The 18,879-nt window shown below is 41.5% G+C and overlaps 2 protein-coding genes across 2 annotated transcripts in view; one reads left to right on the plus strand and one right to left on the minus strand.

Annotated features, from left to right (window-relative positions):
* Positions 1 to 6,643, plus strand: part of insyn2a (inhibitory synaptic factor 2A) — a 30,157-nt gene extending 23,514 nt beyond the window's left edge. Inside the window, exon 4 of the mRNA XM_023406578.2 lies at positions 5,027 to 6,643. Within this exon, the coding sequence (XP_023262346.1) occupies positions 5,027 to 5,210 (184 nt within the window). The 3' untranslated portion in view covers positions 5,211 to 6,643. The remainder of the gene's footprint in view (positions 1 to 5,026) is intronic.
* Positions 1 to 18,879, minus strand: part of dock1 (dedicator of cytokinesis 1) — a 179,846-nt gene that overhangs the window by 96,457 nt on the left and 64,510 nt on the right. The window contains exons 26-27 of the mRNA XM_023406577.2: positions 14,663 to 14,790; positions 12,335 to 12,430 (exon numbers count right to left, since the gene is read on the minus strand). Coding sequence (XP_023262345.1) covers positions 12,335 to 12,430; positions 14,663 to 14,790 — 224 coding nt within the window. The remainder of the gene's footprint in view (positions 1 to 12,334; positions 12,431 to 14,662; positions 14,791 to 18,879) is intronic.

Genomic DNA, 18,879 nt, shown 5'->3' on the forward strand with positions numbered 1-18,879 from the left:
GGGGGGGGGGTTCAAACTCCAAATGTTCACACTGTTGTTTGATCCACGAATTCCAGGCTCTCACAGGTTAATCCCCTGCCAAGGTCTACTCAAGATCTGGATCTACAGCTTAAGTCTATCACTGCAACAGAACTGTACCAGATGCATCATATACAGAGACCGTCCTCATCGGAAAACACTTCAAATATCACATGTTCATGTTTTCTTGACAAGCTAAATCAAGCAACCTCTTGCAGTTGTGCGGCTAATGACTGTCCTCCCTCGATAGAAGAGGTGGAAGAACATTGATGTTGTACTGTCACAAAAATAGTCGGAGAGGTGTGACTGAAACAGCTTTCAGTGTTGGTTTCTCTTGATATTTCTTTAGCCTTAAATCAGTAGTCCTGGGGAGCACTAATGCACATGTGGAAGAAAGTTGTACAAAGCTTTTTGTGGCTCCAGAGGGAGCCGTGCAAAGCAGGTTACATTTCCACAAGTGATGTCACTTGAGGCAGCGTCGGTTGGGACTGAAGACTGAAGAGTTTGAAATTGATGGTGCAGGGTTAGAAAGAAGTGGGTTCACCAGACTTTGTTTGATCTCTGCTGGTTTTGCTGCATTGATTTTTTTTTTTACTGTCCATTGTGAGTGCAACAATGTTACATTGGTGCAATGCTAAATCGGTTTCATATGAGAAGGACAAGTGGCCATATTCAGACGGCATTGACTGTAGTCATTACTATGTTTATACTACCGATTCAGCATGGTGGACATAAAGCTGTGCTCTGTATTTGGTCACCTTTATATGATACTTGATACAAGACTTTCAAGTATCTCTGACATTAAGAAGAGGCAAATTTAAGGTTGCGAGGAACACAAGTGCACATCAATATCTCCTGCAAGCTAGATCAGTATGTGATAGGTAAGTTAGAGAGAGATAATCCTAAAAGAATAAAAGGAAATGTATAGTAAACCTATAGTTACTGGAGAAGCTCAGGCATAAACCCAAAGGCAAGAGCTGAATGAGGCAAAGACTGCAGCGCAAGTACTGTCAACTTAACTGCACTGATAATGTTTACTATACTCTCAGAGCATAAATTGAAAATAGGTCTAATGAGTGTAGCAATAAAAATAATAGGTTTTTAATCTGGTTAAATGGCTGTGTGTCCAAGCAGGACAATAACCTGTGACAATCAATGCACAGCAACAACAGTTTCTGCAGCATTAGAGGCTTACAGTGAAGAGCAGGGAAAATCCTATCACTGCTATCGTTTATCGGTGTGTGTGTGTGTGTGTGTGTGTGTGTGTATCACATCCGATACAAAATGACACAGCAACTACACTACCTCTCCGAAGACACAAAAAATGGTAGAGAAATATGTCTACTTGCACAGTGTTAATTGACTTTTTTTGGGGGTGTTTATTACAAAAGATGAAAAAGACACAATGAAATAATCAGCATACTGCTTCACCAATGACACCACACATTCATTACACTCAGTCATTGATCACAGGATTCTTTGATGCTGCCTTACTACACTTATTAGAGCCGCAAGTTCCTGTTAATTTTGCAGCTCATGAATTATGTTTAATATGCGAGCTCGAGTTAGACTTCCGAGGACATCATGATCTTATTATACAGCATCAGCCTGAGGGCTGTGTTCGTACTTGTACGTCAGCTGTCCCCTGAGGCCTGACCAAAGGAAAAACCAAAAAATAGATAAATTCTAAAACTGGTAGCAGAATGCTTTCATAGAATAGATAATAAAATCAACAGTAACAAAAAAGAATCAGTAAATATAAGTGTAAAATGATAATAAAAATCCAAAACCGACTGGATTAAACAGGCAGGATAAATTATACGAGATCAGGTAAAAGCATGTTTATAACAGAAGGTTTCTCAAGGGAATTTAAAAATGGTTTAGGCAGAAATGTTTAAATTCTAAATCTGGCCGGCACGGCTCAACCATCCTTCAAAATAAGGTGGATTTTCAGGAAATGAGAGACGATTATGGGTCACATTCTTGGGACTAGGGAGGCTCCAACTGTAGTCTGCAGCTAATTCATTTGTGATAAGTGAAATCTTAAAATCAATTCTAAATTCAATTGGAGGCCAGTGCAGGCTGGAAAAAAAACAAGTAATATGGTCTCTTTTCCTGGCACCTGCTAAAAATTCTGGCTGCTGAATATTCAACCAGATTTATGCCAGAAAGACTTTGAGTGGTTTGAGTAAAGAGAGCTGCAGGAGTCGAGGTAAAATGACATTAAGGCATGAATTATTGTACCTTTTTTCTCAGTCTTCAAAGCAGATATTTCATTTTGGAGAATTCACTGAGTCGAACAAGACACCTCAGGACAAATCGCTTAGCCCGTGCATTAAAGACATTTCGTGTGCAGGGCTTAACATTTGGTTCAAGGCCGCCAGGTTTTTTCCAAAGTTTAGCACTGACTTAGGGCAAACCAAACAAAAGACATGATTCATTGTTTCCTTTTAGACGGAGCCCATTTCAGGTTCAAAATTATTGTTCACAAATGAAGATTTTGGAGTCGTCTGTAGTGTTAAGTATCATATCTATTCGTCTATTTGATTGAGCTACATGATCGGCACCACATGACTCCTCCCTGTCACGCAGCCCAGATGTGTCCTTCAAGTTGTTTCGAGTTCATTTACAACGCACCAAATGGGTTGGGAGTAAACTCATCCCGACTCACAGTATATATACTTGTACACACATGCAGCTGTCTCCACATGCAGACAAACATGCGCGCACATACACACACACACACACACACACACACACACACACACACACAAACACACAGACACACAGACACACAAAACCTCTGACTGACTTTGCACAAATTGAAGTGGATTTAAACCAGTGTAATTAACAGCCAGTGATTTATTGTTAATAGCTTCAGCGTTTTTGGCTCCATTTAAAGGCCTGAGTCAAACAAATGCAAAGTGCTGAGTGTCTGGTTCAGCACCCAACGTTCACTTGACTCCCTTTCAGACACCCACTTTTACATCTGTTTTGTTCTAATCAATGCCAATGCCATCAACGTACCTAATAAAAACTGTCGAGTTTATTGCGACACCTCATTCGAGACTGTCCCAGCTCCTGGAAATGATTTTTTGGCTGTGCTTTGAGATGCAACAGACAGAATAATCTGCATCTACAGCTCACCTGGCATACTAATCATGATCAACATCCAGTAGTTTGTAATGGGATTCTATTCAATGTAGATTTTAAAAGAAGTAGTCCCCCTTTATATATCTCTCAAAAAAAGATGTCAGTGTTGCAACAGGCGATCATTACAGATGCCTGGTATTTCAATCAGTGCAGGCAGCCGACCGCCCTGCTCACCTTGACACCGCATAATCTCTCACAGTGGTAAACGGCGGCGCGCAACCAGACAAACCGCAGTATTCATGAGGTGGATCCTGTTGCCATTATGTAAATGTGTCTGTCAGAGTCCCCTCCCCACACACCCACCCATACACACACACACACACACACACACACACACACAGACACACAGACACACAGACACACAGACACACAGACACACACACACACTCAGGCTGGTGGCTGGAGGAGGCTTTAGCAGATTAAAGTCCCCTTACACTTAACCACAGTTGAGGCTGTAATCTGAGTTTCTCTCAGCAGTACCTAGTAGTCAGATGTGCGCGGGCGTGGGATTACAATGATGGCTGGTCCAGATAAATCCCCTAGCACCCTGGGGAAACGTGGAGTACACCGAGAAGGAAAAGACTGTGTGTATGTATGTGTGTGTGTGTGATTGCACACCAACCCATGGGGTCTCAAAAATTGAGGTTCCCACGGTTACAGACTGCTTTTTGAGGGTTAAGACTTGGCTTTAGGGTTCGGATTAGGCATTTAGTTGTGATGGTTACTGTTAGGTTAAGGAGCTAGGGAATGCATCCCGTCAATGAATGTCCCTCAAGAGGGTAATGAAACAAGCTTGTGTGTGTGTGTCTGTACAAAATTCCCACAAATGTAATCATTCTGCATTCCAGTTACCTTTTGCTGATGTTATAATATTGTGCAGGGATCAAAGCATCATGATATAAACTAAAATCCTCAGGCTCACATCAATACCCAGGCTCTGATCTCAGTTTTAGCAAAGCAAATGATCTTTGGTTCAACACCTCCTCCAGTGACCGATCGCTCTTCACTGGGCTAATGGGCTTCCCTCTCGCTTTATGAATCACAATAATAATGCAAATAAGAAAAACGACAACAGCGACAGCGGCCAATGTGGGCAGCCAGATGCGATCAAAGACAAGTATAAAGTAGGAGATTTTTACTGGGAAATAAGGATGAAGTAAGCAGAAACTCTAGGTCACTTTGCCAGGCTGAGCAGTGCTTTGACAGATGCCTGTGTCGGGGTCAAGTGAGCACTGGCCACAACGTGGAAACTTAATATGGTTAGAGGGGAAATGTGGCAGTCAAAACATGTCAAGATTAAAAGAAGCGTGAAGCGGGAAAAGAAACCTGAGTGTTTTCAGTGTCGATGAATGGAGAATATACATGGTAAAATGCATCAAATAAAAACCAGTACTCAAGTAATGGTCAAGTTTGCGGCCTATTCAAAGTAAAAGCTACTTCAGAATAAAAGCCAGGTAAAACAAATTATAAGAGGGGGGAAAAAAATGATTTATATGACTTAGTCAAAACAATAAGTCATTCTACACCCACCATTCCATTGTTGTGTATATAAGAAAAAATATGGCTATAACTCTAATCGCATATGTTTCACAATAAAAGTCTTCCTGAAAATTGCATGGATTATTTTTTGCTTTGCATAGTGCATTAACAGCAACAAGCAGCAACAGCACATTAACACAAGCAGAAGAAAAATGTGAGAACAGGGAGGTTTTATATTAAAATAAAATGAATTATATGATCATGTATGGTATTTAGCCTGTATCATAAAAACGCATGGATATGGTCGTGTTAATACCTGCATGCAGCAGTTAGATAGTGTTTGAACTGATTTTCTGTCTCTGTTTCTTTGAGGCAGTGTGGAGCTGGACTTCAAGCAGCAGGAGGACAAGCTGCAGCCGCTGATGAAGAGGCTTTGCCCTACGGAGGATGCTCATTTTGCCCCCCTGCCTTACCCCCAGGAGGCCTTCACCTCCACCCCAAAACGCAAGTCCAAAGCTGACTCCAAGAAGCATGCTCGCTGGAAACTTTGGTTCCTGTGAACACCGATGTTACCGATACACGGGATTTATGTGTCCGTCTGGTCGTCCATGTTTGTTTGGTTTATCCATCGTCTTCTGTTTTACCACTCCTTGGCTTTTTGTAAACCTAGTGACCAGTATTAATGGAGAGCTCCACAACTGGATACTGAACCCCTTTCTCAGAGACGACAGGATGTGTAACGGGACACAAGTGTGGATTCCATGGAAAAATTCAAAAATGTCACGCTTACCAAAAATGGATTCAGTTATTTTGAACTACTTTCTTCAAACAGGGTGTGAAATTACACCAGGGCAACATATTTGGAGATCAGCAAGGTGAGAAGACGAATTTGATTTCCCTCTGTCTATTTGCATATATTTTTCTAGCTGACGTCCACGGGGTCCCTATTCTATGATACCGGTTCAGTGACCGTCACATTTCTATTCACCAGTTGGGACTTTGTCTTTCTTCCCAGCCTCCAGGAGAGGCTCACAGTTCAACCACAATGTTCTGAGGTCTACATCAACAGCATAAGCACAATTAACACTGTTCAGGATACATTTTCTCCAGAATAATTAAAAATGAACTATTTTGAGTATTAACTCACACATGTAGATCACCTACTAACTATGACAGATTGAAGACTTTCATAATATCTAAAGAAGAGACCTAAAGGACAAAGAGGTCAGAGATGTTTATTGGAGTTCTATGATCAACTTTCTATCCATCGCTAAAATGTCTCCTCGAATCACCTGACTTTGAAGTAAAGAATGAATAAATAACACTTATTTTCTTAATAACGTTTGCAAAGTTAGACATCAATGTACTTTTTTCTATATAAATATATATCTATATACATTCACTCTAAAGTTTAGTGGAATATATTTATTTGAGCTGCGGTGAAGGGGGCTGTGCATTTCAAAAAATTCCAGTGCATAGGAAGTGAAAAAAGGTTCTGATTCTTAATTCCCTTTCATACATCAAACTTAGTTCTTACTAACTTCACAGTGCATATGGTCAATGAAACCCAACACCATAAAGAAGAGAGGGAATCCATACAGTCAGACTTCATTACCGTAAAACTATAGAGTTCTGGCTCGACACACAGAAAAGAAAAAAAAGAAAAAAAAAAAAGATTCTTTATTGTTCCAGTCACGAAACCAGTCAGCATAATAAATAATGTTGGTACTTAGCACATGTGAGGGGTAAAAGATGATAGCTGTGATTGTATTGCTTCAGTATCCTGCATCAGCTACTACGATAGCTACTGAAACCAAGCCAGAGGGACTGAATGTGCCACTTCTGATCACAACCAGGGCTTCTACAGTGCAGGGTGGCAGGCGTGTAAGCCTTGCATGCTTTTTACAACCTTCAGATTTTGCAGGATATTTTCTAGCTTTTCAAGAAACACTTTTTAAAGAGAATGACAAAAAGTTTTTTCTCTTCTCCCCCCCCCCCCTTTTTTTTTTTAAAATCCTAGCACCTGCTCATTGCTTCCCATCTATTTGACTGTAAAGTAAAAACTCATGTAGTAACTCCATACAGGGTTCAAAGACTATGTACAGACAAAGTAATATTTGCATTAATATAAATAAATATATATTGTATAGCATAAAATAGGGCTAAAAAAACATTTTAATGAGTGGGAGAGCAGCCAATACCTGAGAGAAAACAATATTAAGTTAACAGCGCCTGCAGGAGCATAAAACCGAAGTCACTCTCAAAAACAAAAGCACTGCCCAAAAAGACAGGAAAAGTGGCCAAAGTGGTTTCAAGGGCATAAAAGAAATCTTTATCTACTGTCACAACAATACCTGGCAAACTACTAGACTACTATCACTGGTTTGACCCTCACAAGCTCCAACATGCTGCTTTCTGTTGGCTACATGTGATTCACACCTCCACTTTGTACATGCCAGGTCCGGTTTCTTTCAGTAGTTATACTGTAGCATCAAGAGAGAACTAGATGTTTATCTGTACCTTAAAAGAAGTGCAATTGATTTATTATGTACAATACTGTGTATTTTATACTGTTTTTTTTAAAAAAGAAAAAAAATAAAGATATTTAATATGCAAAATATGAAAAATAAAAAATGACATCTACAGAGCCTCTCAAAGTATGACGTAGACTGAGTATCATTTGCAGAGCTGTTGCAGTTACTTTCATCAGACAAAGACCGATTAAAGGGTCGGTTCACCCAGAATACAAAAACATATCTTATCTCCCTCATCTCTAATGGTAAAGTTGGATGAGTAATTAGCAGATAGTTTAGATTTTAATCACCCAGGTATGTGTGGTATTTCTAGAGAGATTTTGCTGAAAAATACTGATGTTGCTTTTGATGAATTTAAATGTCATTGTTTTCATGGCTGAGAGCACCAGAAAACAAAAATGTCCTTCTCCTGCACTCTATTGCTTTCGCAACCAAAAATCACAAAGACATATATCTAAAAACACATGCCAAAAAATTTAAAAAAAAACATTGTCTGCATGTCTATCTGCTAGGAGTAAGTGAGGGAATATGTCTTCTGTAATTTGGGTGAACCTATCTAACTTAAGATTTCACTTAGGGCACATGGTTTGAAAATTCTGTATGCAAAACAATCAACTCCACAAATTTATGTGATGAAAAGCCGGAGATAAAGTTGAAAAAACATATAAAATCAGCCCTGCATCTCTTTGATGTGGTAGAGTGGGAGACCACGAGAGCAGAATATAACCGAGGGATAAGCAGCAAAAAGGGCTCCTGGTGCACAGTCAACCTGCCTTAGAACCTGCTTCTGATGCAAAGCTTACACTCACAGCACAGTTCTTGCCCTTACCATTCTTACTTTAATGCTGTCTGGGGACTGCTGGGCATGTCCGTGTGTTGGTGTGTGTAAATGCACCTGCCTAATGTTTGCGGGCACCATCGATGAGATGACACCATGAGGTTAACCGTGGACAAAGGTCTGAGTAAAAGCCCCAGAGATGCAGAGTCACCCCCCGCACAGACGCATGAAGCTCCAGGAACCAGTGCTGCTCGAGGGCAACAAAACGCTGCCCCCACCCCCCACCCCCAGCAGGGCCACCTCCACAGGGCTTTCCGCCGCTGGATGTTTACAGCACACTACTGAGGTTACAAACAAGATGCCCAGCGCTTACTGCAGTCCACTGTGGTTTGAAGGTGATGAGCATCAACATGCGAGCCCTGGTAGTTGTCACGCTGTGTTGACAGCGAGCACGTGTCTGACACGAGCTTGTCGCAGGGTCAATAAACCCGAGAGGACACTTGGTCAAAGTTTCGGCGGGGGAGAGGAGAGGAGAGAGGAGAACTGCATGAATTGAGTGATAAGTGCACGTTTGAGGCATTATGATGCAGTGCCATATCTCACTATGCTTCTTTTCTGTAAGAGCTCTGCAGCAGTCTGGCCAGCAGGAGAGAGAGAGAGAGAGAGAGAGAGAGAGAGAGAGAGAGAGAGAGAGAGAGAGAGAGAGAGAGAGAGAGAGGGAGAAAAAGAACACAGAAAGCAAGTGGCAAGGATACACTAACAGACATATTTGAACAGAAATATATAAAGACAGGTAGAGATGGTGAGTGATACAGAGGGATAAAAGAGAGGATTCTGATCTGATGACATGTCATAGAGACGGCTGTGTTGCAATGTGCTGTGTTCGGTCAGTGAGTGCATGCAGCAAAGGAAAAAACGCTCTAGCCGCTATAGTTGGTCAGCCCTATACTGTCAATCAATAGCACAGAGTCCTTCCACTGCAGCTTTCTACTCCATTCCTTCTGTACACTGCAGGAATATCAGCAGGATGACAGTGAAGGACTACAGTCACATATGACAACAGCCTCTTGTCGATTCGACCGCAAAACTACAGCTATGAAAAGTTCAATGGATCATTTAGTCAACATTAAGGTAAAGCTAGCTGTCAAGCAATCTGGCCTGTTAGGTTTTATCTTAATATTAATTCTGACATTTAGGTGTTTGCTAGTGATATATTACTTAATATGCAAAGGTCAGTGTGGCAAACATAACAGAGTAAGAAAAAATGTAATGGTTTGTTTCATTTGGTTGGATTTTTGCAGCTGTGGTTTCCTACCCATGTTTATCTGCAGGGCTAATTCAAGGACATAAAAGGTAGAAGTTGGCAAATTTCAGCAGGGACCGCCAAAATGTTTCTGCTACTCTCCCAACATAAATGTATTCACAAGGACTCATCTCAACCTGCGTGAGGGTGGACATGAATATAAATATACAGCCCCGCTGGGAAGTCCAACGACGCAATTGTGTGATGTCATCAACATTCAGTGTCCAGCACCACCAGGAGAGAGGAAAAAAGAGAAGAGAGAGAAGAGCATCAGAGAGAGAGAGAGAGAGAGAGAGAGAGAGAGAGACGGGAGGCAGAGTAGAACGTTAATGCATAAATCTAAATGTAAGAGGCTGCCACTCAGAAGAACAAGGTCGGTGGTTGGCTGCGGTGATGTGCGAGGAGCGGCGCGCAATCTGCCTGCAGAGTAAGCAGCAGTACCCAGAGGCGGCAACAACAGCCCTCTGATTAGAGAGCTACGGCTCTTCCAGCAGCACTAACTGGGTCTCATGGCTGTTAAAAATTAACACCAACCTTATTGATCATTAAATAATGATTTGGGGACCAGCTTCAAATGCAGCTTCTGTCTCAAGTGCTATAATATGTATAGTGTTTGAGTAAAAAGAGCCACAAGCGCTTTCAAAAGCACAAGGCTTTGATGTGACCTCTAACTCCCACTGTGTAAAAGGACACTGCACAATGATGCTAAATATTATGCAGGTACTTAGAAATGTCAAGGCAGTCGAGTACAGTGGCTGCCTAGCTATAGCGACAGTGGCTGACAAAAGGCAGGGACATAAAAGCAAGCTGTATATAGGGGGTGAAGTAAGACAGAGGGCAGCAGCACATGTGTATTAAGTAGATAGTTTCAATAAGGGCCGCAGGAGGTTATAGGTAGAGCAGTTTCATTAACCAGAAAGGTGGCTGCTCTGCTTTAGTGCCATTCAGCAGCCACTGCTGGAAGCAGGGAACACCATTTCACCTACACCACGGGGGGGGGGGGGGGGGGGGGGGCTGGAATGGATGCACTTAGTATAATACGGCAGAGAGGAGACCTGTGTGTGCTGCCTTCATGGTTGTTGATAGCCTTTTAGACAAAGTGGTAGGCAAGTTCCATATCTGAAACACACGAAGAAAAGAAACCCTGCAGTGAAAAATAACAGGGGGGTGGCAGGAGTGGAAGGCCAGCCGCAAAGGCAGCTGCTTCAAGTTCTGACAACATATCTATCAGCGTACAACCTCTGTTCCAAATCCATCTTTCCAAACCCTCTGGGCACGAGCCAGGCTGGACGATGCAGAGTTTGTATAACTGGCAATAACAATGATTGGAGTCCTAGTCCCTCCTGGAAGATCACTGGGAGGAAATTTTTACATTACACAGAGTGATTAACACTGGCGACCTATTGCAAAACAGAGGGTTTCCCTTCATCTACGTGACAAGCTTGGTGCATAGCTGGAATACCTTCAGACAGAGGGGAGAGACAGAGCAGCTACAGAATCTCTGCAATCCAAAATCCCTTCACTGCAACTAAGCAGGAAAGGAAGCATGTGAGAGGGAAAGAGAACGAAGAGGAGAGTAAGAGAGGACACAGGGGACAGGGGATGAGTGCTGCGAAAGTATTATGGCACTATGACATAGAGCGCACACACTCACAAACACAAACACAAGATGATTAGTGTGTGATAACTCTGCGTACTGTTGGCTTTATTAAATCACCCTCTGCTAGTGTGGCTCAGTGACTGGTAATACAAGCAGATAAGCTTCCATTTAAACAGGTGATGCCGTTTCCTGCTGCTCCCCAGATGGAGAGGGTGCTGTGCTTACAGACACACACACAGACACACACACACACTTCTTTCATTATCTCCGTGGGAAACACTCATTGACATAATGCATTCTCTAGACCCTTACCCTAACCTCATCCATCACAACTGAAGACCTAGCGCCAACCCTTACACCTAAATTTTTGTCCCCACAGTGAGTCCCCATTAATGTGTATTCAGGTTGAAATCCCCACCAGGATACAAAAACAAGCCCACTCTCACGCACACACAAATACAATAAATAACCCGCGACAGGAGCAGAACGGATGCTATGCCAACCAGTCACAGTGTCAATATCATCAGTCAGTATCGTACGCCTCTCCATTTTCCTACACATACTTGAAATTCATAGAAACCGTCTCTCTCATCACCTATCTGAATTTAAGTGGGCTGTAAAAGTACCTTTAAGTGCCCTCAGAGGAATCTCCTTCATCATAAAAACCTTATGTAAAATCTACATACCACTTTGGGAAAGTGGTCTCAGACTTTTTGGACCGTACTGTATGTTCATCGCCCAAGTCTCACTTTCAAAGTCACATCACAAACTACATGCAGCTATAATGAATACAGACGGCGACAGGATCCAATAGAGAAGTCAGAGTCGACATCGAGGCGACTCTTTGGACTCATGAAAATGGATGAAGGCTTTGCCACGCACATCAGGCAGACAGCGTACTTATACGATGACTGATAAGTGCATTAATTGCTACCGAGCTCTAGTGGAGAGTGTGATTGGGAGAAGGGTGCTCGCGGCCGTGGAGGGGAGATACAGAGATTAGACTACAGCACACTACGTCAGAAATGTTCTGGTATGTGAGGGATCAGACACACAGACACAAACAAGTAAACACACAAACTTAAAAAAAAAAAAAAAAAAAAATTTTTAAATCGTGAAACAGCAAAAGCAAAACACACACAGGCTGGCACAGGAACAACTGGCTGGAGAAAGATATGAGCAGATCAAAGCCACTGTGAGATTCAGATTGTGTGAAAAGTTTTTTTTTTTGCCAAGGTAGACTTTACCTTTAATGATTGCTTTAGAAATAGAGCTGGGGTTGCAGTGGGCCTGTGGGAGTTAAGCTCGTCGTGGTGCATACGCCTCTAAATAATTGGAGTGTGCATGCATGCGTGTGTGTGTGTGTGTGTGTGTGTGTGTGTACAGTACAAGTATGTATGCGGTTGACAACTGGAAAAGGTTAGTTGTAGGTGTGTGGCGAATAGTTACAGAGAATCAGACCGACTTACGATGTGAGGGGAATCACGGCCCATGGAGATGACTGTCCTGTTAACTGTCCTGAGCAGCTTCTCCATGATGATCTGCACGTGCCACTGGGTTGGACCCTGCAAAATATACAGAGATAAATACACGTATCAACGTGGGACGCAATGACATGATGAGCATGTCAAATAAAAGAAAAATCCACCTGTGAAAACTTGTTTACTGTGATTTTTGGTGCATTCCAGGACATACTTTGTGATGAAATGTTGCTGTTCTACTTTTTAGTGTGTATATATATATATATATATATATGGCAGTGCAGATATTATTTACAAGAGTTATACTGCAGACAAGGTTGCATAGAAGGAAAAAGAAGAGAATGATATTTTACATTACAAAGTCTGTGCTACTGAGGATACTTCTAATTTGGGGGAGGGGCTCCTTGGTCCATGGCACAACTTTGCACCAAATTTTATTGAAATATCTTCACAAGCTTTTGAGGTATCCTACAAACTGAAAACACGATGTAATAAAAAAACCCAAAAAAAACAGGTAGGAAAATATTAATACTGCCTCTTCACAAACTTGAAAGTCTGAAAATATATATACAGAACATATTGTGCTAAGAGACCCGACAAATACGACTGGTGCAGCCAAGATGATTTATACTTTATACAAATCCTGGCTTTAAGAAGGGAAAACACCCACTGGGTAGCTGCACCGTTGTCATAAATGGGACTATTTTCCTTGGGGTTGCTTATTAGTTTGAGTGAGCAGAGAGCTGTTTCGCACTGTCTCTACGTGTCAATGGGGGGAATCTTCCAAACAGGCCGAACCCTTGCGGTGTCAACCTAAACTTTCAATAATTTACACAGCTCTTTGTGCGGTTGAAGATCTCATGCGCCCGCGTCTGTGCACATACACAGACACAAACATTCCCACAATCACACAGAGAAGCGCTGGGGGGTATAAACAATCTGAGGAGGGAGTTTCTGATATTGCCTTCTAGCGCAGCAAGGGTGACGCACATCTTGGATGAAAACCCACATGATTCCCAGAATGTTTTTTTTCAGCGAAAAATACACGTCTGTGTTAAGTGTCTACACAAACCCGGTGCACAAAGAAAAACTACTGATTTAATTTGTTTGAATCAAGCTATTTAAGAGGGGAGGTATACAATGAGATCATTATTCCCAACAAGATATAAGCTGTTTAATAACTTAGAAATGCCATTGGACAGAAGTATCCAGACTGGTTTCCTTTCTCTCGTTTTTCTTGTCCTTATCGACATGCACATTTAAGTCTAAGGAAGTGTGTAGTGTGGGTCAGATAAGAAACAGAGAGCGAGGCAGTGAGAGGAAGCGGCAACATGAGACAGAGAGACAAGGAGTTTTAAAGTCAGAGCAAGTGGGAGAGGTGGATAATCCTTCGCAGAGTGGAGTGTGGGAGGCGAGGCCGTGGTGATCAATGGCGGAGGGAGTCTGAGAGGGCCTGAGGGAGGACATCAGGAGTCAGGGCATGGAAGAGGATGAAACACATTTGTGAAGCAACTGAGTGTGTGTGTGTGTGTGTGTGTGTGTGTGTGTGTGTGTGTGTGAGGTCTGCAGCTGATGCCTGAGTATGATGGATGTGGACTCCAGTGAAAAATTCATTTCAGTGCTAAAACGAGTAACTGATGATCGACACAAATAATTTTGATAGTTAATTAACTTTTTCAGTCATTTATCAGTGAGAAAATGCAAAACACTCACTGTTTTCAGCTTCTCGGGTTTGTGTAAATTGAATATTTGGGGTTTTGGATTGTTGGCCAAACAAACAAGAAGTTTAAGGAAGACACCTTATGATCTGTGGACTAGTCTTGAGTATTTTTTGGCTATTTTCTTCACAATTAATTAATTGGAAAAACAATAACAATATTAATTGATAATGAAAAACGTATTCGATTTGACTGGCTCTATAACTGGCTTTGTGACTGACTTCAACAACTGTTCAACCTCATTATGCAGACCACATTATTATAAGCTTCTCTGGGCCTAAAACACCAAGGGATTAGGCAGAGCTCATCACCATATTCTTGCAGCATGTTCATGGTGGTGAAGGTGGCCTCTAGCCACCCTGAGCAATGAACTACTGAGCACAGCCAACTTCAGGGGTTTGTAAATTAACACTGCTGTAAAATCTGCTCCTTTTAGGACACCCAGGACAATTAAATAAATTAGCAGCACAGTGATTAGTAACTACTTAGTAAAATAACCAATGTGGAATCGTGCTTGTTCTTTATAAGGGGGCCGGATTCTGCTGTTTATCCCAGAGGGAAATAAAAGCACATAAAGCTGGAGACGTGTGTTCCTCACCACGTCCTTCCTGTAGAGCACCTCCAGGATGTCGCTGAGCAGCTGGCAGCAAGCCTTCGGCTCCTCTCGCTTCTCCAGGTGGAACTTCAGCTGGTCCGTCATCAGCGGCAGGAGGATCTCGCGACAATCTGCAGGGACACAAGCAAATACACACACGTTCACAATGCAGCTCAACACGAGGAGCAGATGATAGACCGCACAAGACAGTGCAGCATATGCTCTCGACACACTGTCGATGCAGAGGCACGCAGCTTGTAAATGGCTCCCTCACAGCTCAGAGGATTAAATTAAAACAATGTGCACAATGAATATATTTATTAAAATGACTGTGGCAAAAGCTCCCAGAATCCCTAGAAACAGTTACAGCGCAACAGCAGAACGCTAGTCAAACAAAGCTATAATCATTTTCAGAGCACAACAAATCAAACGCCTCTCTGGAAATATCAGGTAGTAAAAAATAATTAGCAAACCATCTAGTGACCTGACACCACTGCTAATTACATCTTATCACCAGCATGAAAAAGCTGATTAAACTGGCCAAACTGGTCCCTCTCCAGTAATGTCCACTGTCATGTTGCCCTTAATCAAAACACCCAACCCATTACTGCCCCAGTAACAGCTGCAGTTGTACAATCGAGAGAATCAAACCATGTAATTTTGATGTTTAATAAAACAGTTTATAAATTACTGAATATTACATCATTTGTGACCCCATTTGAACCTAAAGTAGCAAGTAAACACAGAAAACAACAACTGTTTTCCAAACTTTGTCAAAGTAACAGCTAAAATTTAATTAATTCTACAAAACATGCGACCAAACCAAACCTAAAAGTTTGTCTGATGTTGACGGCAACATCAAAAAGTGAATTTCCATACACAGAGGGCAGAGAGTTTGGTTGGCAATTGGACATGGAGGACAGCACCGATAAGCCAGGAAAGTATTCTCATAGAAGGTAAACCTAAGGCAGCCTGCCACAAAATTATCATATTTTTTATTAAACCTCCTGATTCCAATCTTAGTGGCATTTGTGTATGTGTGTGTGGGTCATATTTAAAGCCTAGGGACAAATACTGGGGTTAGGCTGGTTCAATTAGAAGATGGGAGTATCAGTTAGGGGGTTAAGTGAATATTTTATAAATTTATGGAAAGGAAAGCAATCACATAAAAGTTTTCTATCCATAGCTACGCAGAAGTTTCACTGCATAAACTTATAACTCCTCTGCATTAAAAGAAATAAAGTAAAATAAATTAGAAAAAAAAAACATGTCTCAATGGCCCCCATGCAGCGCACTGACAGTGTTTTTTCACACAGAGAAAGTCTGAGTACCGATATTAATATCATCTTAAGAGATAATAACAGCAGCAAAAGAGCAGTGCAGTGAGTGAAAGCATCACTAATACTGTAGCAGACAACAGGGACAACAGAACTCTTCAAATAACAATTGTTATTATGACAAGGTGGAGATACGTCGCTGCTCAGAAGAGCCACCCAGCAACGGATTTCAATTCAAAATCAATACAATCTCTCTGCTTCACAGATAATGTTACAGCTTTAATGAGCTAATCAACTGGGAAAAAAATAAAATTGTAACTTCATTACTCATCAGAACCAACACACGCACACACACAACCATAAAGCTTTGCCAATTGTCAATACTGCTCAAGGCCGAATGGTAAACAGCAGGATGTAATGCGTAATGAATAGCATAAACTATGGTGCACTATTCATAAACAATACCCAGGGGTGTTGCATATGAATCAGTGATCTACACTCTCCAATCCCTTTCTGAGGGAACTACATATAAAATTGAGCGGTGTGGAGTGATTCCATGAAGGCTGATGAAAAAAGAAAAGTCAATGCATTTCATCCCTACGTACATCAAAAAGACAGAGTAGCATCTTTGACTAAGGTGGATGTCTTCAGAAGCTGTTTCACTCTCAGTATCACTGCTACTAGTAATTAACCATACGCCATAAGCCAGAGCTCCAAACAGAGACCATGAGGAAGCTCTGTAATGAAAGCATTACGTAATAATTAACACTCTAACACATAAAGACTACTGAAATGTCATTTCTAATGACTCAGGAATTGATGAGGGCATCACCTAAACAATTACTATCTTCTATCAACTTTGCAAATCTCGCATAACTCCATTGGCTGTAAAGACGGTTCACTCTGGAAAAGCATTGGACCTATTGACTCCCTAAAAACCACTTAGCAACAACCCTAGCCCTCCGTGCATATTGGCTTTACCCATGTGTTAGCTTAGCAGTGCCAATTTTGTGTCACTTTGCCAATGCAAAAAATTTGACAGAGTTCAGAGCATGGAGAAACGCTCTGTATAAACATCTGAAAAAGCTCCACAAATCATTACTGAATAGCTTCCTATGTTTGACTGCAGTATTGTGGGATGGCTGCTCAACAATACAGCTATTCTTCACATAAACCTTCCACTGCTAAACACCTAAAAGGAAACGTTATGGGTGTTAAGAGTCTTGTCACATGATAACCAGCCCTGACACAAAGTGACAACCATGTCTGCACTGAAATATTTTTGGTGCTGTGGAATAGAAGACCAAACTGTCCGCCTGATACAGCTTAAAGGGAAAATTTGTGTTTATATATATATATATATATATATATATATATATATATATATATATATATATGTGTGTATGTGTGTGTATGTGTATGTGTGTGTGTGTGTGTGTGCTTCGTAATCTTCCAGGGATTGAACACAAAACTAAATCTCCTATCTGAGGGCGTCTAACATTGTGTGGAGTGTTTAATACCTTGTTATTATAGGGCTTCAGTCCTCAATCCCTTTGCGCCTCCTCCAAAACTCAAAATACACACTGGCAGTAACACACACATACGCGCACACGCACACACACACACACACATAGAAGGATGCAGACATGTGAGCACATATATACATACATACACAGTCACACACGCTAGCTGCAGGGTGGGAGCGGGACAAGTAGACTGGAACTATCAAGCTAGGCCATGGGCGCTCTCCTCAAACTTCCAGCCCAAACAGATTTTAGACGCTACACTGATTTTCCCTTTTAAAGCAGACCAGGAGAGCAGCTGACATATTTGTTCTCTTCCAATGAGCCCATTTGCAAGCGATTCATGCGCCCATCCGGCTCTCTCTTTTTACATCATCAACAGTGAAGGTGAAACAACACTGTGCCTCAAAAATAACAATAATAATAAAAAAATAAATAATAAAAAAAGAAGCAGAAACAAAACACTTCTTCATTTTCTGAGCTCATTACGTTTTCATCTGCAGCAGGGAATTGCGTACGCACACCAAATGAAACACACAGCAGTTTGAATTTCAATGTAAATGATAAAGATGAAACCCATGGAGAGAAGGATGTCATCTTGTCTACAAGTCATGATTCTGAACAGAAATCAGCCCATCGGGGACTCAAAAATACTCTTTTAGGACATGCTTTTGCACAGAAACCATTAAATATGTTAATCACTGTGCAGCCTACAGGAAAGAAAACGCCGTCATCAGACACATTCAATGCATATTGATGAGCACGTGTAGAAACTCCATATTGACGGTAGAGTATCTAGGTTAATGCCTCTTTGCTGGGCTTTCATTTGCTCCAAGCATTCCAGTACATTTCACTTTGGCACTGGCTGGTGACGATCCTTTCAAAGACCACCTTACGATCCAGATGCACCTAACAATGTGTCCCATGACTATGTGCGGGGAACTGATTAAAACCACCTTAAAAACTGCCTGGCTAACTATTTTTATTCCTCATTGCAGTGGTCACTATCCGTAATGAAAAATCTCTACAGGAGGTCAGCTTGATGCTGCTGTGGGTAAAGACAATTTAACTTTGAAGCAATCTCTATCACTGGTTTTGCACAATTTGAAAACACACGTGCATGTCAAAGACGACTGGAGATGTTCAAAGCACCAATGTTGTGAGAACTGAGCAGCAGGGCAATTCCTGTCTACATCACAGCAACAAGTCCTCCTGCTGATCAGCAAGCCATTCAAAAGCATCTGGGATGCTTTGCTTGGCCACAATGACACCAACAGGTCACTATTGATGGCCAAAGGCACTTACTCACCAAACTGGTATTAATTTGAAGGCAGAGACATCTATATTGTGTTATGTTCAATATAAAAGAGTATTCCATAGGTATAAACTTGTTTTACATTAAAATCCATTTCGTCATTTG

This window comes from Seriola lalandi, unplaced genomic scaffold, assembly GCF_002814215.2.
Source record: "Seriola lalandi dorsalis isolate HSWRI2012SDOR001 ecotype SW California unplaced genomic scaffold, Sedor1 jcf7180002054311, whole genome shotgun sequence".
Lineage (NCBI taxonomy): Eukaryota > Metazoa > Chordata > Actinopteri > Carangiformes > Carangidae > Seriola > Seriola lalandi.